Source organism: Patagioenas fasciata, chromosome 10 (genome assembly GCF_037038585.1).
Source record: "Patagioenas fasciata isolate bPatFas1 chromosome 10, bPatFas1.hap1, whole genome shotgun sequence".
Lineage (NCBI taxonomy): Eukaryota > Metazoa > Chordata > Aves > Columbiformes > Columbidae > Patagioenas > Patagioenas fasciata.
Window position 1 is genome coordinate 5,137,195 of NC_092529.1, and position 24,660 is coordinate 5,161,854.

Sequence of the window (24,660 nt, forward strand, 5' to 3'; positions counted from 1 at the left end):
GCCGGGGCCCCTGCGGTCCTGCCGGACACGGGCTGGCACCGGGGGACACTGGAGGACACCGGCTTCCCCCGCGCGCCGCCGCCACCCTCGTGCCCGGCGCCTCCGCTCGCGCCTCGCAGTGACGCGCGCGCGCGCGCCTCCCCGTGACGCACGCGCCTCCCCGCTCGGCGCGTGCGCGGCCACTGGACCCGCGCCCGCTCCCGCGCTTGCGCAGCCGCTCCCGTCCCCGGCTCCCCCCTCCCCTCCTCTCCTCCGGCGAGGCTCGTGTGACCGGAGCGGCGGGAGTCAGTCAGCGCCCGCGGAGGGAGGCCCCGAGCCCGCCACCGCCACAGCCGGCCGCGGAGGGGGGGAGAGGCGGCGGTCTCCTCGGTGTCCGGCACCATGAACATCGAGATCCCGCCGGGCCTCACCGAACTGCTGCAGAGCTTCACGGTGGAGGTGCTGCGGCAGCGGCCGCCCGACCTGCTGGGCTTCGCCGCCGACTACTTCACCCGCCGGCGGGATGCCCGCGAGCAGGAGGCGGCCGGCGGCGGCCGCAGGGTGGTGAGCTTCGACGGGGAGCCCATGCAGACGGAGTCCAACGGCGAAGAGGAGCCCGACCGCCGCGACGAGGACTCCGACTCCGACTTCGAGCGTGAGTACGGGCGGCGAGGGGCGGCGGCGGGAGGCTGTGCGGGGCTGCCCGTGGCGGCGAGTGGCTGTCAGGGGCTGCTCGTGGCGGTGAGGAAGGGCCGGGGCCGCGGGGTCCTGCCCCGGCGGGGGGAACAGCCCGGAAGGCCAGTCGGGAGCCTCCGCCACCCCGTCCTCGGTGCCGTTGTCCCGGCCGTTGCAGCTCGGGGCTGCCGGGCGGGATGGATTGAATGGGGGGAAGAGGCTCCGGCCGCGTCCTCTGGCAGCGCGGGTGCTGCCGGGGTCCCTCCCTCCGGGGCGCCGCAGAACTGGCCTCTCGGCCGGAGCCGTTACTCGCCCTGACGCCAGGCCCGTGGGCTCCAGGAGGAGCCTTGTTCCCCGGGTGGGGTGTCAGAAAGCAGCTGCACAGAGCTGCCGTGTAACGGCTGGGGTTATCAGTGAATTGAGCAGACTGCCAGGCATGTGATAGGGAAGATCATGTGTTATTGTGCAACCTCTTCTGTGCTTATCTTTACGTTTCTGTCTTTAAATCATTGCGGGCAAGTGTTTTTTCATTGACAAAGGAGATGTTTATTGCCACCGTTGTGTGTTTAAAGTGGTTATTATAAGGCACTGCAATAACTTTTTAATACGTTGCGAACAAGCAAAAATTCAAACGCACCTGCTTATAGTATAGCTTACCTCATCTAGACAATGAAGTGCTGCTTGTGATACTTCGTTTTTATTCTGTCAAAATATACTCTGTGTGTTCTGCAATGCGCAGTGTTTGTAATTTGAACTGTAATTGAGCGTCAGTGCCAAAAGTTATTTAAAATGTTTGTGAATGGGACTTCTTGGCACACCCAGAATTTTGGACCTGAAATCACTGAATCCTCTCTCATAATTAGAAAGTAACTTAAGGGGAGAGGGCAAGGTGAGAAAAGGCATGCTTTCCATAAGCTTTCAGTGCCCTCAGTTGGAGGTCTTGTGCCCTTGACCTATAACTTGAGTAAAGGTTTCTGACTTTTATTGATGGAGGATCTTCTTTTAGACCAATTACTGTGTGTCACCTTGTGGATGCAGAGTGTTCTTAAATCTGTGCTGTGGTTAACAGTTTTAAGGAAATAAAGAGAAATTAAACCGTGGAACAAATACTTGTATTTATTAAAAAAAGAATAGAGAGACCACCTATTTTTTCAGCCCTTCTAGGCTGGGAACTTTACAAAGTAAAACACAGCTTCAGCTCTTGAAAATATACAACCTAACCAGGACATGAAATATGTGAGAGGGCAAGAATAAAATGCACTGTCAGAATGAATTAAAAAGCAGTTTGCAATTATTGCCTAGATTTGATTTTTTTCTTTTTCTAATGAGAGAGAGATTCTGTTTATGGCATGGAGAAGATGCAAGGTGAAGGGTAAAGAGGTGGATGCTGGTAGGGACTGGGTTGAAGTTAAGGGGATGTGCAAGTGTGAGCAAAGATCTATGATAGTAATTACACATGATTTCGCTTGTCCTCCAACCCAAGTCAGCAATATTTTCAAATATCTTTAAATATAAAAGAAGTTATAATTTCTTGTATTATTTGAAAATGAAGTTCTAGATTGGAAAAATTGCAGTAAATAGTTGGATGTAATTTTTTAAAATGTTCAATATCTTTGTATATAACATTTTCCTTTTTTTTAAAAAAAATCAAATTCACAAAAAACTCCACTCCACCAGAGCTTTTAATGTAATTGAAAGCAACTTTTCTATTTCTTGATCAGTTTATCTTCTTTTAGGGTTTGACAGACCTTCTCCAGGGAAGTGTAATTTTCCTGGTGAATGTTGGCAACTGCAGCTGAAAGGATCCTCTGAAGTTAAACGTTTTCAGATAAAAATCTGAAAACTCGATGGTGGCAAACAACATTGCAGTTACAGCTTTATGAGGTGAGGCTGTCCAAAGCAGAAGGGTGGTTCCTTTGCTTCAAGTTTCTACTCATCATCTTGCTATCTTAGTCAGAGAGAAAATTAATTTAACGAGGCCAGTCAGTATCACTTGTTGTAGTCAGAGCCCTTCGGCAAGTGGCACTGTCAGTAGTGCTTGTCTTGCTGCCCAGCTGAAAACCTGAACTATTCCCTCCTTAGTGTTTCAGAGACCTATGGAGGAGAGTGTGATGTTCTGTGCAACAGCAGGCGAGGGTCTCTCTGCAGGGTCAGGGAAACGAGTCTTTCTTATGGTGTTTACCGGTGTGGGTGGCAGTCAACCGTGGCTGTGTGTTTTTTAGATTTATAGACAGCTTTATTAATGAGAAAATGTTCAGTCAGAGGTTCTGATATATTTGTCTTCTGTGAATATTATAAGCAGGACAATACATCTGCCTTGTTCTGGAAGACCAGATCCTATGTGCTTGTAGACTGCTTAGCATTTAAATGACACTTAAAGATAGAGAAAACACACAAAATGAGAGAGTTTCAGATGATCTCATTGGTCAGGCCCTAGTACTGTTTATTAGGATTGCATTTTTTCATCCTGGGCAACTTAGGAAAGACTTCAATTAATTTCACTGTGTTTTCATAGGCTAACAATTTTTTACCTCCGAGTTGAAAAGACAGGTCAAACGGATGTTTTAAAAATGTTGCCATAGCTGTATTTAAATATAAAGATGAAATTGAGCAATTGCTTTTGTAAAGTACTATGTTAAGAAAAATTTAAAGATAGTTAAAATAGTTGTATTTGTTTGGAGTGTGAAAGATGTCTGCAAAAATAATGTGCTTGTCTTCATGTTTCTACTTCTGGCGCAGTATTAAATTTGTGTATCTCACTAAGCTGCATCTACATGCTATGAGTTAGAAGACACTTCGGATAAGTTTTCTGGTTTTTTGGTATGCTTTGAGTGCGTATGGCAATAGAAGTGAGAAATAACTTAAAATCAGAGTGAGTTCTTGGCCTTTGGTGTAAACCATGTGGCCAATGTCTTCATTTAGTCATAGTAACACCAGTGGTTCCTTGTCTGCCCTAATGACACTTATTAATGTGGTAAAAGTCACTGAAACTAACAGGACTACAAAAACCCCTTCTGTTTTCTTGTGGCACTTAAGAAGTTACTTCCAGGTTTATGTTTATTCTCTGAACCCCCTGGAGTTTTATCTCTCATTTTAAGTGTTTTTGTAAATGTGATCAAAGGACATCAAGATGTGGCTGTTCAGCAGAGAGTGGAGTGTAAGGAATGTGTAGAAATAAAATTATCATAGTGGGAGGAAACCCTCCGGAAACATTTATCCATTGGGCTGTGGTAGAGAATATAGATGTACGAAGCTTTCCTCAGAGCCTTTATTTGATTAGTATAACTGCAAAATCAACAAGTTGATAGAGTTGGAAAAAGATGCAAAGTGACAATATCAAAAATGAGGCTGAGGACATAACCAAGGATGACTATGTCTTCTCAAAATGTGTCCTTGACCACACCACTTGTAATTTTAACAAGGAAGCTCTGAACGGATGTGTTAAGGCTGCGAAATTAAAGCCACAAAAATGGTCCATCCACTGTTGGAGACTGAGTCATGGCTTTTGGAAACCAAAACCTCCTGTTGTGAGCAGCACATCTGAAGGAATGCTGGCAGCTTTCCTCCCGTCAGTTGAGGCCATTGCACAAAGGTGCAAGGTGCTGCACCGTTAGCTTTCCATTTTATGTATCCTTGTTTGTAACAGTGATCAGTTAATTAAAAAACCGCCTGTATTTATTCTCAGAGATACTAAACATAGCTAACAGTGGAACTAAAATGGTTTGGGGATTATATACTAAATTGAACAACTCAGATGTTTTAACTAATAGCAAGTATTTTAGTGCAAATCGAATTTTTCCTTCCCAGGGTTTCTCCTTGACACTGAAGCAAAGATTATGTGCTTTTCAGCTGCTCCCTGAGCAAAAGAAAGCACTTCTCATGATATTGCTTTTGAAATAATCCTGCTCAGTGTGCTCTATTGTTATGAAGGAAAATGGTGCATAAGAATCTGGATGAAGAGGTGAAAAAATCCTGTCTAGTTCTGCACTGAGCTTCTCAACTAAAATTCAAGGATTTGTGAAATGTCATTTCTAAAACAGCAATAGGATATCTGAGCAGAAGGGATGCAGGGAGGAGAGAGTATGGAAATGGACTTTTACATCATCAGATCTTGGACGTGGTACAGAGGAAGAGCTCAATCCATCCTTGAAATAGTTGTCATTTTAATTGTTAACAAACATCTTAATATGAAATTAAACGTGTTTCAGATTACTTCTCTTCTTAAGCTTATGCTTTCGTATTCTGTACTTTGCTGATGTGTCCTGTGGAATTCCCCAGGAATTACCGTGTTACAATCACAAAGCATTAGTGCTCTGCCTACACCACTTCACAGGTCAGGCATAACTCCTTGCTGTTTTCCTGAAATAATTCAAGGAAATTTATTGGAAGGCAGACGTCAGATGATTTTAGGACTTTTGAAGGATAGCATAAGGAGAATAGTGGTCTTCTGAAGAACACTGTTCAAGTTTTCAGATGTAATTCAGATTGATGGCTTATTGCAATTGTTTCTGTCACCTTTGAAATGAAAGTACTTTTAACTTCTTAGTGATACTTTCACCTACATGTTTCCTCCATGATTGTTAATTTACTGGGAATAAAGCGCGGTAGCTCTCTCCTCAATGTTTTGTTTGACCTTAACATTAAAAGAGCTTCTCTTTGCAGAACATCTTTTTTGCAGTATTATTGCATTGTATGATGCAAATTCAGTCCAAAGAATGGTTACTGTATTTAAAATCTAGGTAGTACAGTGGGCACTTTCATAAGCTGATAATTACTATTGCTACATTTTTAAAAATTGTTTACTGACTCACGTGGCTTAATTGCTTAATAGAGTAATTATAACAAAAGTGTTTTGTGCTCTACTTAAGTAGTTGCTAGATTTTTAGGGAGATGGATGAAGAAGCTTTAGATTATGATTTAACTGTATTAAGCATTTGAGTTTAGTGTACGAAGGAGGAAATATGCATGATTTCTTTAAAATGGTGTATATGTGAGCAAGCTTAGCAACCTGAAGGTACAGAAGAAGCTTTAGAGTTTTATTTATTCTTTTATCTCCATCAATAACATGATAGCAATTATAAAGCAAAGTATTAGTGACACATCCATGTTTTAAGAGGAGTGTATGTCTACACTTAATTTTCTAATTTTGATAGGTCTTGGCAGCATAGTGTCTCGAATGTGTTTGGCATAAGAAGTGCCAAGTGAAAGACTGCCGTTGTTCAGCTGCTGTACTCACACATCTTTGCTTTTGCGGAGAGTTCTCACTAACTTAAATCTGAAGGATTAAATAGAGTAACTGCTGTTAGTACTAATGGAACTTCACTCCCTATATTGATCTTGTTCACACAGTGGAACTTTGCAGATAAACTAAGTATTAAGGAAGACCGATGTAACTTCGCTTTAGTTACTTGGACAAAATATCTAAAGCTTTTTTTCCTGGAGGTCTTTTTGCTTCTGTATTTGCTTATCATAAGAGACTTGCTTTTCAGCGTTTGTTCTTAAGATTGTATCTACTCTATTAAAAGGTTAGACTAGGACTTTTTAAACTAAGTGACGTAGTTTTAAGGAAGTCAACATTTGTATCAGTGGAACCTGAAGGAAGGTTTCATCAGTAATCTTCAGTACAAACGACAATTAAAATAAAGGTGTAATATACGGTTCTTACCTGAGATAGTAACAGAACTGAAAGTATGAAGTGAAGGGATAAAAGTTGCTGGCTGAGGAACAGAGAATTGTAGATGACTTTGCTGAAATTTGCAGGTATCACTGGATGTTGCTAAATGTCTATTGATCTACAGCAGGAAGGAGGAACTTCTATGTTGATTTTAAAATATGGGTTTCTTGCAATTTTGACATAGTGCACTCACAGAGTTATTTGTAACATCCAGACATTGGCACTGTTATTACTGCTATAGCATCTACTAGACAGTCCTTAGAATCTCTCAAGAAAAATATCCTCTTAATCTGGTTTACTCTTGGTGACTTGACATAATTGTTCTGCCTTCCTTAAGTGATCCATAAATTCTAAAATGTGAGGAAGCAAGCAGTACTTTTTTGTTGTTTAAAGTTTCTTTTAAATTCATATTTGTGGTCTGTTGCATTTTTGCTTAACTGTTAAGCTTGATATTTCCTGAAAGAGCTTTTGGTACTATATATAACCATATAGCTGAATTAAATTCTAGACTCAGTTTCTGCTTTTTTAGTATCTTTCTGTTACTTTGGGCAAGTAGAAACTACATTACTCTATGTACTAGCCTATGAAAAGAGCAGCGCTATAAAGGAAGTGGATAAGTAGCCTTTGTAAATAATTGCTGAATTCTTAAATGCTTGTGATCTCATATTGAAAAAGTTTATTGTAAGAAAAATACTATGAAACTTCTAAAATTGGATTATTCTAGCTGGTTCTGAAATGAAGCTAAAGGAAATGATTGTATTGCAATAGTAGATATTGTACTGAATACCAGATTCTTTTTAACTGTGCTATTTTTTTTTTCATTTAATAAACTATTATTAGAGTGCAGAGACAATTCCACCAGTGTTGCAGAGTGCCATCTTCCCCTTTTGCTAATACTGGAGTTTAGTTGTATCTTCTTACCTAAAATAGAACAATGGAGATCTCGGGGAAGAGGAGGAGACAACAGAGAACAAACTCGCTTCAAATTATTCACCAGTCAGTCATTAAAAAGCATTAATGTTTAACAAAGAGCAGTTGCTCATTATTCAAATGAAGACTGGAACTGGAGCCAAGATGAGCTATGAATGTTTCTCGCTGGCTTTAGTAACGTTTTCAACTGTGTGAATGATCATTCATATTTTTTTGTGAAAGAAGAGGGAGACAATGACAAATATAATTCTAACAAACGTACTGGTTCCTCTTTTAGAGAGGTGTTATTCTTGCCTTTGTAACAGTCCTTTAGATTCATTCAGGTATGCCACTGCACTTGCATCTTTGTGTTCCATACCTACCATGGTTGGTATGTAACAATTGTTCGGATTTTTTTTGACACATCAGGATTCTTCCGTTCACGTAGGTTTCATTTTTTTCCTGAAATACCATCAGTTCCACAGCAAATGATGCGCACTCTTCTGCGCTCTGCGTTTTCAGTATGTTTGTGCGTCACTGTAATGTGAAACAGACAAGATAAAGCAAGCAATCTGAGTGTGGATGGAACACTCATGTATAAAAGTCTCTTGCACCAAGATACTAATTCTGCTAAAGGGTGTGTGCTTATGAGGTCTTTCATGCAAAGGAATCTTTTCTTTTAGAAGTATGGATCTAAAAGAGGGATTATCAGGTGGAAACTCTAGAGGTCTGGGACACAGAATAAGCAGCTGCTTTGTGGTCATTTGTGTTTGTCTGTGAGGTGGTTAAAATTGTGGTGATTATGTCATTGTTCTCTGTGTGCTTTAATGAGTAGGATACTTAGAAGAGAGATGAGATTTAGAAAGCAAGCCTGTTTTACAGTTATTATACTACTAGAGTTTGGCCTCTGTTTCATAAATATACAATAAATCGTATAATAGAGCCCAGCATTGTATTAGTAGCAGTTATGCTATTAGCCCTTTCCATCCTGGGGCATTTCTTTTTTATGTGGAAATTGCGAATGATGAGTAGTGGCAATTCTGTTTGGAGTATAGATTTGGAAATTCTCTTTAGGGGTGCAGACATGTCTAGGAACAGCCTGCCTTCAAGGCATGTGGGAGGGACTGCAGGGATTCCTTCTGCAGCATTGCTTTTCTGATCATTTAAAAGCAACAACAAATGAACTTGTTTTTTATTTTTCTAAGAAAAACAAAATAAGCCACTCTGTTGCCTCCCTCTGTTTCCTGTTGACTTTCTGAGGGTGGCTTGAAGAACAGGTTTGCTTCTCCTCGGAAATGATCTCTAGCCTGCAGGAACTCCATTTCTGAGGTCATTTTACGAACATCTGGAACCCCGCGTTTCTTTTTGGCTATTGGTGAAGTTCAAACCAAGATGGTCCATGATCATGGGTCTTACCTGCAAAACTGAGCAAACTGCCACAAAATCTCTCTCTAAACTGTTGTGTGAGGGATTAGGATTGCAAGCTGGAGATGAAGTGCTGGTTTGAATAAAAATATGTTCTTCCGTCTACAACTGTTCATGTATTTCTCTGAGTTGGAGTGGTGTGCAGTGAAGGGTTGCAAAGCTTCGAGTGCTGCTACTCTTGTTGCAGAGCATTTGAAAAACATGCACGGAGTTTGTGTGGGGAGCGAGCTGTGTGTTTTTTAGATGAGGGTGGAGAAACTACTTTGTAGTTTTCCTGTGTATTTTTGAATAAGCTGTAGTGCCAAGTTCCTTGTTCTTGGTGATTGTATATTGACAGACGGTTAGAAAGCAGGATGTCACAATGGCCCTTCATTTCCATTTTGGTTCTTCCTCCCTTGGGCTAGTATATTGTTTTTTGCTTCCTACTGAGAAAGCTATATTCCACAGAAGACATTTTAAGGAAAGAAAAATACAAGTATTTGTGGGTCGTGTGTGTCGTGTTTTGTTTTGTTTTCCCCTGTAGGGGCTCCAGTAAACCCTGCGATTCCTGTGGCAACACTTGTGCTAATCCTGATGATTCAGGAAGATGTGCTTCCTTAAGGACGTGCTGTAGTGTGAGGAACCGGTCCATCTCAGGTTGTCATGGATATGAGGAATACCTCTCTATGGAAGGTGTCTCATGGACAGCCCCGGAATGAAAATTCAAAGATGATGGAAAGTAATTGTTCTGAAACAGTTTTTTAACATTAAACGTTGCAAATGTTTCTGTTTAAAAAATCGTTAAGTATTTGTAGCACTCAAAGCTTTCTCAGGGATAAGTTTCGAAAGATGGCTCATTAAAACAGATTAACATTCAGTCTTCTGCCTCTGACATCTTTGGGGAAGGGTTGGGGGCAGGATTCCACAAGTACTCTTGTTCTAAAATGCTAAAACTTGATATTATTCAGAGTGGTATTGTTGCTTTAAATACTCCAGTTTCTCAAGAATATAGAAGTTAAATATCACTCGATATAATTCGTATAATGATTTTAGTTCTGATCTTGAGATTGTGTAACTTTATGATAAACAGCCATAAACTGGGCTTCAGTTTCTCTTGTGGTCTGTATGAGCATCTCGTAGAGCCCTGTGAAGTAATTTTAATTTCTTGCTGCTGAAGCCATTTAATTATTAAGTGTTATATCTTGTTTTTGTTTTTGTTTTTTTTTTTTAATAGCAATATGAAGCAATATCACTTTGTATGGTGTATATATCGGTTGTGGTAGCGTGTGTCAGGTTTTTTTCAACTTTTCATAGTTTCACATGCAGACACTGTTAACTTTTCATAGCTAAAAGATTTGCTTTGTGTGGCATTTGTTTTGAAGTAATAAGTAACACTGACTGTGGGGAGTTTTAGACTAGGAATTCTGCTACTAAAAATCGGTTCATGCAGAAGCTGAACCATGTGGGACTTGCCACCTGCTGCAGTTCACTCGAGTCAGGGAATTTCTTTTATTGTTACTGGCATATATATATATATATATATATATATATATATATTAGCATGAATGTGAACATGTACCCTCTTGCAGGGACTTCAAACATTTGTGAGCACAAAAGAGGATTTTCCCTGGCCTGGGGAGAACACACAGGGTTTTTTTACTATTATCCCTTCTTAGGGAACAGGACCAATCTGTCTTCAACCTTCCTCTTTCCCCAAAATCTTCTTCCTGTGAAAGCGCACAGGATGCAATTACTGGAAGTATATGTGTGGGGGTTGTCTGTCAAAATACTTTTTTACATGGAGATTACTCTTTTTACAACTATATGTTTTAAGTAGGGTTTGCTGAATATTGACTTAATAAGGTATAAATTTGATGGACTAAAAACTATAAAATACACAAATTTGAGATGTGGTACACAAGTTATTTTTACTCATAATTTTGTTGTGTATCACAACCTGAAGATTGCCTTGATAACAACTTTTCTAAATTTGGAAACATACATATTTAGAATCTACTCAACTCTACCAAGTTATATCTGAATGGAACAAGATTCACATGTGAATTATCAATGGATATAATTGTACTGGCAATGAAATAGCAGAAGGGAAGGACCAGCTCCTTCGACCTGCTGGTGACGCTGCTTCTGGTGAAGCCACGAAACCAGCGTGTCTTGCCTGGCACACACAAGTGTACCCGTGCCCTGATTTAAATGTAAATGTGTGAAATTAGGTTCTGAATCAGCTTGAAGTGACTCTTGATGCTGGTCTAATTGAAATTTCGCTTGTTCTTTCGTACAGATCAAATCAGATGACAGCATAAGCCATTCCAGCTTTGTCTGATGTAAAAACATGCTATGTTTCATCATCCAAATCAGCAATGACAGGAATTGGTAATGAAATTAGAAGCGACCCAACCAAAGAACTCTGGGCTTTTATGTGCCTCCTGTTTTAGCTATAGGATGGATGCTGTTCTTAAATCCTACCTATGTAGGTGTAATTATACAATCCTGAGCTGAGGCTGACCTGGCAAGTATAGCTGTGGAACATCTATGCTGGGCCATATAAAACACTCTGCTCTTTCAGTGTGGCTCTTTGTTTCTGCTGAGCTTCAGATCTTCTTGTCTGTATTTTTCTTCGGAATTGCTCTCTTTTGTAGAACCAGTGCAGTTCCAGTTGTTTCTTACTGTCTGCCACGTAGTACCTGACTGTGCAGTGACTCCAGTCTGTTTTAGCTGAGACTGTAAATAGCTAAGAGGCGAAAGGAAAAGCTGCTTATGCTGCATCTTATCCGTAACTGCCTGTGTTAGTTCTTTCTGTTCTAGTGCAAACTTGAGCAGACCAGCTGTATATCACTGAAAATCTAAGACCGACCCTTTTTTCTTTTGCACTGAAACAGATTGGAAGTGCTGCTACGATCGGGCCATCAATCCTTTGGTTGTGTGCTCAGGTTTGGGACTGAAACCGTGCTCTGTCCTCTTAATTTTTCTCTTTCCCCCTTGTTGCCATTGCATTATGTGTTCTGAAATGGTGGTGGGTGTGCAAGTACAGGCTGGAGACCGACCATGTATTATGCCCTGAGCACAAATGATTGTGTCTTCCCCTTTCGTGTAATTCACTTATTTCTGTTGGAAGCTGTGCTGGAGCTAAGCTGCGTCTGTTAAGCCCATTAGTCTGTCAGAAGAAGGGCACTAGAGTTAGAGTTGGATCACCATGATTTTCTGTTCTTATGTTGCCTCTACTTGTGTAATTATTTTTGTGGCAACATATCTATATCTTAATGAGCTATCGTCTCGAAGTTTCGTTAGATTTGTGAAGAAGTGTTTGTTACAATACTATGGCCAAGATAGCAGAAGGCCAGTTCCCCAAGAAAGCATGTATTTCATGAAAAACAAGTATTGTTCTTAGATAAAAAGGGATGTAGGAACTCTTTGTTAAGATTTAAATAACTTGAAAAATATATTACATCAGTTTGAAGGTGTAACAGCTAGGTGCTTGTATTGTAGAGAGAACTTTGTGTGTATGTATATGTATACATGCAAATACATACTTTTCTTCATATAGATTGCTGATGACTGCCCCATTTGTCAGAAACTTACAGATGGGTACAAGCCGAAAACACATAGATGACTGGGAAAATGTAAATTTATATTACCATCATCTGGTAAGGATTTGAAGCAAATGATGATGCTATTAACTTAGCGTCATTTTTATCTTAAAAAACAGGTAACTATCTTGTTCATTCAAGAATAATCAGCCTGATATAGTAGGAAAGTATCTCAAGTCGCTGAGCACACCTGTTAATTTAATTCTTTTATTTGGGTACTCTTACATGCTTAGCAATGGTCACGTTTTAGATTTTTATGAATGCTTTGAGCTTCACTACTCAGTTTCAGTTGCGCTAAAGTTCAGTTTTCTTTGTCCTCTTTTGTTTACTGGCTAGATTTTCCTGAATCTGTATCTTAAGGAAAGATGTGAGCATTCAGTTTTATCAATTCGTTGTCTCTATTTGAGTATTGACCAAATATAAACCGTCTTGCTTATAAGTAGTTTAAGGTGCTAGTAAACTATATTAGGTACGGATGGCATTGTAGAACTGTTTCATGATAGTAAATATTTGATTTTTCAAGATACCTTTTATGTCCTGATACCACATTATTTAAAGACACTATCAGTCTCAGCAGGACTTTACAATAAGCCTGCCAAGCAGCTGCCGAGTGCAGATAGCCAACATTTACATTCAGTGTTGTGTGATGGTAGCTGTGACATGATTCCAATTAAAAGCTTGGTCTGCACACTGCAGATGTCTTCTGAATATTAATGTGTACTACAGACAGAGCAGATGGAATATCTTTAAAATACAATGCAGTGAGTGTAAAATTAAGGTTGGGTTTCTGGTGGAAAATGAGAGGCAGTCAAAATAATTCCTTTTTTCTTTGTTTTTCATTACTCAACCACAAGAATATCTGTGTATTGTTGCCATCTTTCTTTATATATAGGAGGAAATCAACTCTTCATTATTCATCCAAGTAAAAATACAGCATTATGCCTTATTGAAATTGTGTTAAATGCCGAATGCACCTAGAGAAGTATTAGGAGTGCGTGCAACATTTGCTGTGTCTTAAAATATGTCTCTGCCTAAAGGACAGATATGAGGCAATAGGTAATAGTTGAAATGTAGGGTGTCTGTGAGTTATTTGAGGAGTTGTTCATTGACAAAGGCTATGTAAAATATATATAGGTGCATATATTTAATTGGGATTTGAAGGTGTTACGCGAGCTGTATTAGGAAAAGTTCACCCTGTATAGGAGGGGTGGTGTAACACTGGGAAATGAAGACAGCAACGAGGACTCAGTGGTGCACTGCAGCGTGGCCTGTTGCAAACCCAAAGGAACCTGTCAGCAAACAGCAGCAACCCAGCTGGGGAAGTGTGTGGATTAATTGCTTAAGTATTTACTGTATTTCTGGGGCAGTCCTTGGGATGTGGAGTAAAGCTTTGGTAGCGGGAATATGTCAAAAGTCTTGGAAGTAACAGGGTAACTGTTGTATTGAAACAGAAAGCAGAGGGTTTCTATGTGAGTGGGAATTGGAGCTTTCCTCTTTTCAGCTGCAGTTGTCTTGCCCTCCCAGGCAGAATGCGGGTGTGTGAGAAGGGAGTGAGCGGCTGTGCACAGAGGGAAGGGGTTATAGGGAAGGAAGTGACAGGAGGCACAAAATAAGTAAATCCAGTACACTGTTTAACTCGCTAATACTATTACCATGGCTGTGGCATGCTTGCCTCCTACCCTTCTTATACTTAATTTTACAATAACTTATACCTAAGGCTGTGTAAACACTCAAGCCAGTGCCAGTGAAAGCATTTTCCGCTTCATCCATATTACTTTTTTTCTGTACTTGTCAAACGTTGCTTTAAACTGCGTTTCTGAAGTTTCAACCAAAAATATTTCAGATAAAACTTGTCTTTGTTACATTTCAAATAGCTTAAATACCTGAAGTATGAGTCCTCCCTTCTAGTATATCTATGATTTCTGGTGGGATGGGAGTTTGGTGAATAAAGAGGTGAAGTTTGAAAGCAGGATGGGTGAGATAGAAGGGAAGAGTCGAGAGACTTGGACAGGCAGAGGCTGTGCTGCCTTCGCCACTGCGCCTGGACGCGTGGCTCAGGTGCCCATGTTTTTCACTCATTAGGAAATGCCTTGTGCTTCCCTAGGTAAGATGCAACTATCTTTTCCTGTATGAAGCATTTATTTTAAGGAATTTTTCAGTTATTTCTCCTTGATATGATGTTTCTGGTACTCTGGAGTCTCATACTCACCTTTGGCCCTTTCTGGCTTTTTCATTGTCAGAAAATCCCTGTGAAAGTCATTTCCAGATATGTTCAGGATCTTTACTTCTTATCATCTACTTGGTGTTGGGTCTGTAATCCTAACGTCATTCTGGGTTTTAAAACTTCTGTTGTATTAGTAATGTGGCTTCTTTGCTTCCCTATCTCTGAAACGCCTTTCTCTTTAAGCTTGCTCCTAAAGCCCAAGCAAATTTCCCTTTTTCACTTATTGTGTCTTGCTTTGCTGTGCCCTCCAGTGTCTTGCCTCTTCTGACAATACTTTGAAGATTTGTCGGTTGCTTCTTAACTCTCCTGGTTCTTTGCAGCATCCTTCATTTTCCGTGCAACGTATAATTTTGTCTTTCCTTGAAAAAATTCTCCAGTCTTGCATTTCAGTCGGTGACAATCTCCATTGTAGTATCAGCATTCGGTTATATCTTTAATCACTGTGAAATATATCCTTTCCACTGAGATTATATCTTAGTGCTGGGAATTTGCCTAATTTCATGTCTGTAAAGCAAGTGCATGCCTTACTGCGATCTCTTTGATCTTCATAATATAGATTACACTCAAAAAATCGAGGCAAAAAAAAAAGTGCTGTGTTTGGCTAGATATCTGAAACATGTCAGCAAGAAATAAGAGAGGGCTGTGTGGGTCATGCCATTGCAATGTCAGATAATACGGGGTGCTGCTTGATGGGTATTCGTTCTCCTGTACTTGGGCTTCAGTCAGACTGAATTAACTCCTGAATTCTGAGAGCAGGGTGCACTGGGTGCACTGCACAACAATCGTGGTCCTTTTTTGCATCGAATTAATATCTGCTGAGAAACATAATCAAAATAGTACCGTGCACGACTGTTCAAGTTTAGTGATATGTTTTTGCTAAAAAATGCCTTTAATTCAAAATAAAACTATTACTGGCAATTCTTGACTAAGATGTTACAACCAGAGGTTCCTCTAAATTTCTTTCAGAGGGTCAAGTAAAGATTTATGATTTTCTTGAATTTAGCAGCTATTTGAAGTCTGTCTGTTCCAGAGGGCATATTAATTTTTCTTCTCTGTTTAAGAAAAGAGCCAACCAAAATAGCAGAACAGCTTTAATAACTTTGCAAAACATCTTTTTTTAACTGCCAGAGATGCCTTGCTTGTTGACTCAATCTTTTCCTTCAGTAGTTATCCTTTCTATCAGAAGGGTTCTAAAAAATCATGGGCTACTGTCAGTGTTTACCCTTTTCATGTCAGTAATTTTAAAGTCCAAATTGAAAACTTAATTAAAATGGAGACCAGGATGTGTTACTACTTTGGTTTTATATTTTACTATCACTTTTTACTGATGAGATCTCTCTTTAAATACTGGGAATGAAAAGGTATCTATGCCTCTATCCTCTATTACTTTAGCAGAGAGGAACACAGTGTTTAATAGTAATGTATTTTTTTGTTATTGGTTTCCAATTTGATGGATGTAAAAGTCTCTAACAGAAAGGTAAAGTGTGTGTGTGTGTACACAGACAATCCTGGACTACGGTTTCCATTTTCCTGCCGCCTTTTTCTAACATTCTGTGCTCCCTCTGTTTGTCCTCTGAAAGAACTCGCTTCCTCCCTAGTGTTCCTGACCTTTTGTCTTCCTCCAAATATCTGGCATGCTTCAGCTGACACCGTCACTATCTCTCCTGCCTGTCTCTAACCAGGTTCTGAGTTTCCATCCTATTCTGGCGGGGTGAGAATAGAAGGAAAAAACAATGGCACCTGTAAAACTTCCATTTCTGTCTGTTTTGCTTTTCTGAAAGAAACGTTGACATGCGGACTGTTGGGTTCCGGAACTGCCTCTGAAAACAAATGGAATAGTTTGTAGCCCCACTCACGCTCCCCACCTTGTCAAGCAGAGATCTGGAAGAGGTTAGTGGAATTTGCCACCGACCAGCAGAGCCATCCTGAAGGGAATAATGGATACACAACTATTGTATTAGTAATAGTCACAGGGAGCCCCGTTATTTTACTTGTTGAAAAACAAGTTCAGATTTGCATGTGTTAAAGTGTGATTGCATATCTGATGATGGAAGTCTTGTTTCTGCTATAGCATTACTTTTTAGTTCCTAGAAATCCTAAAATGATAATACTTGAATCTTTACGTTTTCTCACAGTTCCAATGGTTCATACTCATGTAAGTCCGTTAACATCTTGGTGTGTAGAAAAACAGTTTGACAGCTGTAGTCTAGCACTTCCTTATCGTAACTTGATATAACATTCCGTGGAGACAGTCACGCCTCAGATTTATACTCCACTCTGCTTCTGGTATTTCAGCTTTAATATAGTGCCAGCTCACATGTTGTTTGGATAATGTTAATTGACTTGTTAAATACGAACAGTTTACATTCTGTTTCTCTTTTTGTCTCTGTTCACATAGGATGATCTTGTTCCATGATTCGATGGGAATGTACCCTGGAAACCACTCATTTCTGTTGTGTTTTCTTTTTTTTAAGCCAGTGTTTTATGCTTATGTTCTATGAACTCCAAGTAGTATACTACTTACTTTATGCAACCTCTCGTATGTCAGCTTTGCTCTATCTTTCATCAGGAAACCTTAAAAAGATTAAGTTGATAAGAATGTTATATCTATATTAAATTTTGTGTACATAGTAGTTTAACTTAGTCTGCTGCTATAAATTATATCCAGTATCACAAACAATCAGCATGTGGGTTGTTTTTTTTCCCCAGTTGTAATTGGGAAGTGTTCACAGGTCCTTGTCAAAAGCAAAGTGCTTGTGGAGGAAGAGAAGTGAAGTTTTCACGGTATCCAGTAGAGAGGGGTAACATCTGGTACTGTCAGCTCATGCCTGGAACGCCAGTTCATTCTTTGTCCCTGATTTTTTTTCCTGTGACCTTGAACTGATCTTTTGAGTCCTATTTATCCTTTCGTTAAGAATTTAATGTTCTTAGTATGTGTAAGAAGAGGATTGCAGTAACTGGGACTATTATTGTTGTAATTTTTCTGTTCGTTTCAAGCTTTAGTGTCTTATGTTACTGTACAGTGCTAATGAGTAGCATAGAGAAATAGCTTCTACTCTTACGGTAGTAGTGTAACTTTTAAAAAGCTTGCTGGTGTTTTTTACCAGTCACTTTTGTTACTCTGACAAAGAAGGGATCCCATGCACTGTAGGGAAAGTGTTCCTTTAGATCTGGCTAGTAAAGTTGGAGAATGATTTTACTGTCACTTGCTAGGCTTAAATACTTCAATTGTTGGTTTGGTTTTCAAAGCAGGGGTAAAAAAAGGTAGTATCTGTGTCCTTCTTCTCTTATATACTTTATCACCTGTAGGGCTGAGCTTCAACACTTGACTATAACCATAGTCAGAACTCTTGTGAATTAAACATGGTGAACCAAAATCAAGCATCAGGTATTTCAGAGAAGATCTCAATGCCAAAGCAAACAGAAAAATACCAGATGATTTCCTGTTTCCTCAATTTTGGAAAGTATTAAAAAAAAAAAAAAAAAATAGAATACCTGTATTTGAGGTCAGTGGTTCGCAGCATTATCACATACCAGTCTCTGTTTCTGAAAGTCATATCCCTAATTTTTCAAGTGAGGAACAGAGCCACTAACAAGTGTTAGAATGACTGCATGGCAGTAGTGCTGTTTGCTATCAGGTACATCTGTCAGTTTAACAGAAGGTACAGTATTGATATATTTATGCAAATGATTCAAATTTTTTATTAAACGGAATGCTGTACTTTAAGAAAGGTTGTGCAGTCTTTTATTAGCAAATATGTACATAACTAATTTTTGCGGAGCTGGCTGATTGAAGTTCGTATAAAATGTTTTTGAAATTGAGAAGCTGGGTACCTTTATAGCATTGTTCCTTCTTTGACTATTTATAATATATATATGTGGCATTCATGTATGTGTATGTGTGTGTATATATATATATGAATGAATAAATTCTCACTATTTTTTTCTTCCAGCGTGGCAACAGGGGAATGATGAGTGATGTGATAGTGACATAAAGTTGAACTTGTTTAATAAGCACTCTAATTAAACTAGAGAACTGACTGGTTCAAGAAAATGCAGTTGTAAAGGAAAAAATAATCCTACAGCCAGAAACCTGTACATTTTTCACTCTGAAACAGCCCCTGTTTAGTGTTCCTGTCTAGTGCTGAACTCAGGCTGTGCCTCAGGCCAATATGGAAAATATACGCACGTTCAGCAGATACTTCTGATTTTTCTTGGACAGTGCAGTTGTATCATTGTCCTGAGTGGGTCCTGGCCAGGCTGCGGGATGCAGGATTGATGGGCCTCCCCACTGCTCGTGTCACTCGCTTTTGGCTGCCAGGGAGGAAATTGGGCCGGTTTGGTCTCTGGTACAATGGTTTAATGTACCTCAGTTTTTGTTGTGTTTACCCAATTACTGGGTCTTGGCTCCCATGAGCTGAGTAAAAGCAGGGAGTGTGCTGCAAGTATGAGACATTTTGAACTTGAATGTTGCTGCACCTGAGGTTTTGACACAATGGAGAGTTTGCAATACAATTGTCTGGCAGCGAGATCTTTTAATCTCATTATAATTTCTGCAATTAACGTATAACTGACCTGCGACATGGCTTGTTGGCGTGCAGGTGGGAAATTCTAATTGGACAAAAGAAGAAAAAAAAATGTCTTCCTGTTTCAAAGCAGCAATTTCTTTGTATTGGTGAAGATCCCAGCTGCACTGAGCGGTACTGGGGTGATGTGCTGGGCTCACTGCGTTCTTGTTGCGGTGTAGGCAGAGATGTGCTCACGCTGGGCTGCTGTAAGAGGTTAATGTTAGAATATCTATCGCTATAGCTTTAAATTAGACGCCCGTTAGTGTTCAGTCTAGGAAACAGGCTGGGCTAACTGTAAGTGTATTATTCTCTTCCGCCACATCTAATTTTTTGGCATGTGTCCGCAGTCTAATCTAGGTGTGTGCGGGACCTTCACGGGTTGTTCTCTTGGCCGTCCTTGATTCCAGGCTTCTCTCCGTGTTCTTCTAATGGCAAAACACAAGGATGCCGTAGCAGGGGCTGTACTGTCTGTGCAATACTGAAAATAGTCATGAACAAACAAAACTTTTCATTGGTGACCCAGAACAAAAGAAAATGCTAGTTTTCTGTAGTAGGAAATGGCAGATTTTATCTCTTTAGAATAAAAATAATCTTCTGACAACATAGAAAAGTAAACCTGAAATTTTATACATCTTAAAACTCTCACTGGTGTAAGAAAAGCAAACTATCATTTTAATCTTAAAAGCTTTGTGGAGGCAGAATAATAGTGCTCTCTTTAACTGTCCTGAAAAGGTTATGTTTTTTTTCCTCGTGTTTAACACTGTGGAAAACTTGATGCTGTTTTGATGGCACTGAAGCCTGCGATAGGATAAAATAATCAAGATTCTAAAAGAAGCCATAGTCTTTGAAACATGGACTTTTTTTTCGATGGTACGCAGAGTATGTCAGAGCTTTCTGTAGTCTGTTCGTGCTGTTCAACAGGAATGGGAAAGCTTGAAGTATTTGGAATAAAATTACTTTGGTAGTTACCTGTGGTGAGGAATGGGTGACTGGAGTTAGTCCGGGAGCCCGGCCTGCGCGGTTACCTGCGTGTGTGCTGTGGGAGCATAGAGTGGTGTAGCTATTAAATTCCATCAGCTCTTGATCGTGTTAAGTAGGTATAGATAACTTAAAGCGCTTTGAAATGTTTTGTCATAATGCTAGGTGAAGTGGGCTGGGAATTGATGATGGGTTAAGATTGGGTGACCTCTGTCAGAATCGGGTACAAAACCCCAAAACTGCTTACCCTTCATCTTAGCACGTAACGGCCTTCTGGAAAATCAAGTTTTAACTTTGAACAGATACTTAACTGGCTGGCAAGTAAGTGGATGAAAGGTTTATATTGAAGCTCTTCTTTAACTTGTATGGGATTTGTGTAGTAAAAATGTATCTTGATTATTCAAGATGATGACTTTTAATTTGCAATAATAAACAGCATTTGTAATTTTGATTTGTTTCTTTTGCAGCTCCAGTCATTAACCGGTACAACAGGAGAGTATCAGGTATGATTTCCTTTTAAGAACGTAATGTTTCTGAAAAAGTACTGAAATGTGTATCTGACTAAAGGAATTACATTTAAAATGACCATACTTTTAATCACTGCCTTATTTCTTGTACTTTTTGCAGTATTTTTATTTGAGATAATGAGAATTGTTTCTTAATTCACGTTAGAAACCAATAGGCAGCACACCGAGAGTAGTTCAGCCAAGTTCTGCAGGGCGTCACAAGCTGTTGAAGCAACTTCAGCAGTGATGATTCTGCCAGAAAAACTTCCCAGAACTTTGCAACATAATAATTATGGCAAAAGCTTGTTTTGCAGCAAATTGGAAAAGTGGCAGCTTCTTTTTACTGGAGCACATCTCCTAATCTTCCGTGTTGCTGATCATTTTATCTCTGGTTAGAATATAGAAATACGAGGGGGTAGGCGATGTGCCTTCTCTGTGGTGTTTTAGCCCCTTGCTTGTGCAGCTGATTTAAAGTTGTTGCATTTGTGGCTGTTCACTTGTTCTGGAGATACAGATTATACTTGTTTGTTTTCTATCTTAACCATTATTAAATGCTTTATTGAGTAGCTGTTATTCCAAACAAATTCTTTTTAAAGTTGTTTTTGAACAGTATCATGTGAACAAAATGCACCGTATAGGTGAGAAGGTTTTGTATTTTTGCATCTGAGGTGCAATGCACATTGCTGTGCATAAGTTACTTTTTTTCTTTGAATATTTAATTGTAACATTCAGCTGGTCTAGAAAGTTGTTACGGTTCTGATTTGAAAAATTGCTTTGTAAAAATGCCAATGGGTTCAGTGTTTTCTCTCTAGTTTTCAGTTCAAACCTACTCAGTTTGTAGCTTGTGTATATTATCTGACATGTTCTTTGGTATGGTAGTTACAGTGGGACATTGGTGATAATATATATATAGTATATAAATATATGTGACATGAATACTTGATCAATTTTATCTGCAAAATGCCCTTATACCCATGCAGTCCAGTCACTTTACTGCTGTGCTTGGGTATGATTAAGGGTATGATGTGTGTTTATGCCACTACATAATACGTAATTGTGAGTATAAAGAGAACTTCATAACTCTTAAAAATGGACAGTGCTGGTAGTTTTGATATATTATTACATGAGAAATTTAGGCAAGAAAAAATGGTGTCTTGAATGATGGAGTTTGAGACTTTGATAGTAAATATTGAAGGTCATACATTGGGAGTTTCCAGATTTAAGATACTCTACAGCACTAATTAAACTAATCTTTCCTGAAACCTGCTGATGGAGTAAAATCTTACAGATGAGAAGTGAATATGTCTCAGATTTAAATGTAAATAAAGGCTGACTTATTTCTGAATTTAAGAGGTTGAGCCTTAATCAGAGGGTGGTTGTAATCCTTTTGAATCTTCAATGCTGAAATGTAATGTGGGTGGCCTCATAGTACCAAGCTATTCTTAGATAAAAAACTGGTTCCTTCATTGAAGGGATCTAGAGGTTTATGTGAACAACTAAAGAGCAAATGTAAAATTGAATTGCTAACTTAGGCAATTAGATTAAGGTGGACTGTTTAGATGCTTAATAACACTGCTGCTCCAAGGAGAGCTACAGTAATTCCAAGTTTACAGTGCATGTTAGAATCCTCATGGAGAGAAACATTAATAGAATGCATTTTACTACTGTGTGTTAAATACTTTTCACAATTAAGAAAAATATATATACACAAAATGGAGGAAAAAATATAATGTACAGGTCATGATTAGTGTGGGATTTGTTAAAATATGAAAGAGGCTTAAACAGCGTCCATGTATACACAAGGAGACCCTGTTTTCCTGTTCTTGGCAGGAAAAGTACAGGAACAGTTTGGGGTGGGGGATGTTGTGGGCTGTATTTATTTTTCTGGGGGTTCAACAGCCATGAAGGCTCTGCAGGGAATCCCATTTGCTCCTTGGCCGGAGAACGTGGCTTTGTGTGTGGGTCAGATTCAGCCAGCAAAGCTGCTCTGGGGGTGGGATGGTGGGAAACTCCATGGGCCATGCAGGAGGGTCGTCCTGGAAAAGGGGGGCTTATCTAACCATGTTCCCGGAATTATTTATAGAAGCACAGAGTGGTAAAGTAGTGTTCTCGTGAAGAGAAACAGCCCTTTCCAGGAAATGCCAGGAGGGAGAAAGAGAAATTAGAGCTTGATGTTCCTCTAGAAATGTATCTAATTAATAGTTTACTGATGCATAGCATGATTGGACATGTAACATGTTGAGGTTCCATGGCATGTGTACAAACCTCAAACATTGTGTCGGCCAGTTCTAATTTGTACATAAGCTGGTGGCTGATTTGATTAACAGGGTTGTCTGTTTCCAAAATCATAAAGCTATCCCTATGTAGAAATTAAAAAGCAAACCCAAACCAACCAACCAAAACAACCAAACAACACAACCTCCAACCCACTAATTTTTAATCTCCAAACTATAAGACACCAATTACGTATTATGTGGTGCCCAGGGCAGTTTCAGTGCTGATCACCCAGCAGAACGGTTCTCTCGCTGCTGCTTTAAGTGAATTAGCGCTGTCTGAGCCTTTGCCTGCGTGGGGAACTCATGTTACACGGCACGCTGACCGACCCGGGCTGCCCAGGCTGGCTTGGATGGCCTGAAAACTGTGCAGATTCCTTCCTCCCAAGAGTTGGGCTGTGGTGAAATTCATACTTGCTTGATGACGTTTCTTGATTTTCCTCCAAGCACAGGGGCTCCTGACAAACTTTGTTAGTCATTTCCTTTTCTATAGTGAAAGAGACCGCAGAGAACACCAGGGAGTGTCTCAGCCCTTGGTTAGTGACTACAGGAGATGGGACAGATCCGTGATACCTCCTTTCACAAGTAATAATATCAAAGCTATTTCAAAACTAGAGGGAAGAGAGCATTGATATTTGTCCCACTATAACAACTGATATGTAACATTGAGGAGAATTTTGCTGCTGGCAGTATATGAATGAAAGTTAATTGTGGTTTTGGAATGAAGAGTGTGACGCCTACTATGGTCTCACCTGGGCATAGTTTCTTCTCTTTTAGTTTTAGAGAAGTAAAGTTTTTCTGCTAGATTTCTGTATTGCCGTTTCTAGACACCTTTGATTCATTCCACAGAACACCCACTCCCCAGCAGACTTGCTGACTTCTTTACCGGATAGAAAAAAAATCTGACGAAATGTGACACCCATACCATATACACGTAAGGAAATGATATCATCTGTTTTCTCCGATTAATCCTGTTTATCTGAGTGTCCTGGTATAATTTATCTCTCTTGCACATCTTTATGCTCACTCAGTCTTCTTTTGGCCTCTGTGGGATAGGAATGGGATTAAGTTTTCACACTCAACTATATAAACAGAATAACTGAATTATAGAATCTAGGGAAGCCATATGTTTATTTCCCCTATATTTTTATACTGGCAAAGTAACATGATTGTCAGGATCTGTGACTATCAAATGAACAAGACTTGCTTCAGTTAGCCCCTCTGGTAGGGCAGCTCTCAACAGAGACTTGCTCAAGTGAGAAGGATCAAATCTGCTGTCCCCAGAATCAGAAGCCATCTCCTAAATTAAGATGGAGCTTCCATAAGAGGTCTGGATGACCATTGGTTCTTCAAACTCACTGGTTCTTCTCCATTTTGACAATGGGTGACTTTTTACCTTCAATGCCCTATTCTTCTGGCTCCTACTGAAGATCAACATTTCTACTTTATGAGCTGACTGTTCAAGTCTGATGTCTCTCTGGGCCTTCTAGTGAGATAAAGTGTTTTCATCACACTCTGGCAAGTTGAGATGTCAGGATATGATAATATTATGCATAGTAAAATCTTTTTAGTAGCTTTGGCCTTTTAAAATGCCATTTAAAAAATAATTTTCTAAGAAGGCTTTTATATTAATGATTGCCACGCAGCATGTTAGTATTTGGTAAAGAATACAGTTTTGGGATCCTCTTGAATTCGAACATGTAGATAGTAGCAATGAAGCAAGAAGCAACACTTGTTTTGGGAGACTGTTTTGAGTATTTTCTCTTGCAGGATACTATCTACTAATTCAGTGATAAAATATCATCAGATCACCAAGGGAGGAAGACTGAGTGACTTTCTCTGTGCCATTCTCTTTGCTTTCTAGT

The 24,660-nt window shown here is 39.7% G+C and overlaps 1 protein-coding gene across 1 annotated transcript in view; it reads left to right on the forward strand.

Annotated features, from left to right (window-relative positions):
• The first annotated feature begins 217 nt into the window (after positions 1-217).
• Positions 218-24,660, forward strand: part of PRKAR2A (protein kinase cAMP-dependent type II regulatory subunit alpha) — a 53,682-nt gene continuing 29,239 nt past the window's right edge. The window contains exons 1-2 of the mRNA XM_065845411.2: positions 218-634; positions 20,484-20,519. Coding sequence (XP_065701483.1) covers positions 382-634; positions 20,484-20,519 — 289 coding nt within the window. The 5' untranslated portion in view covers positions 218-381. The remainder of the gene's footprint in view (positions 635-20,483; positions 20,520-24,660) is intronic.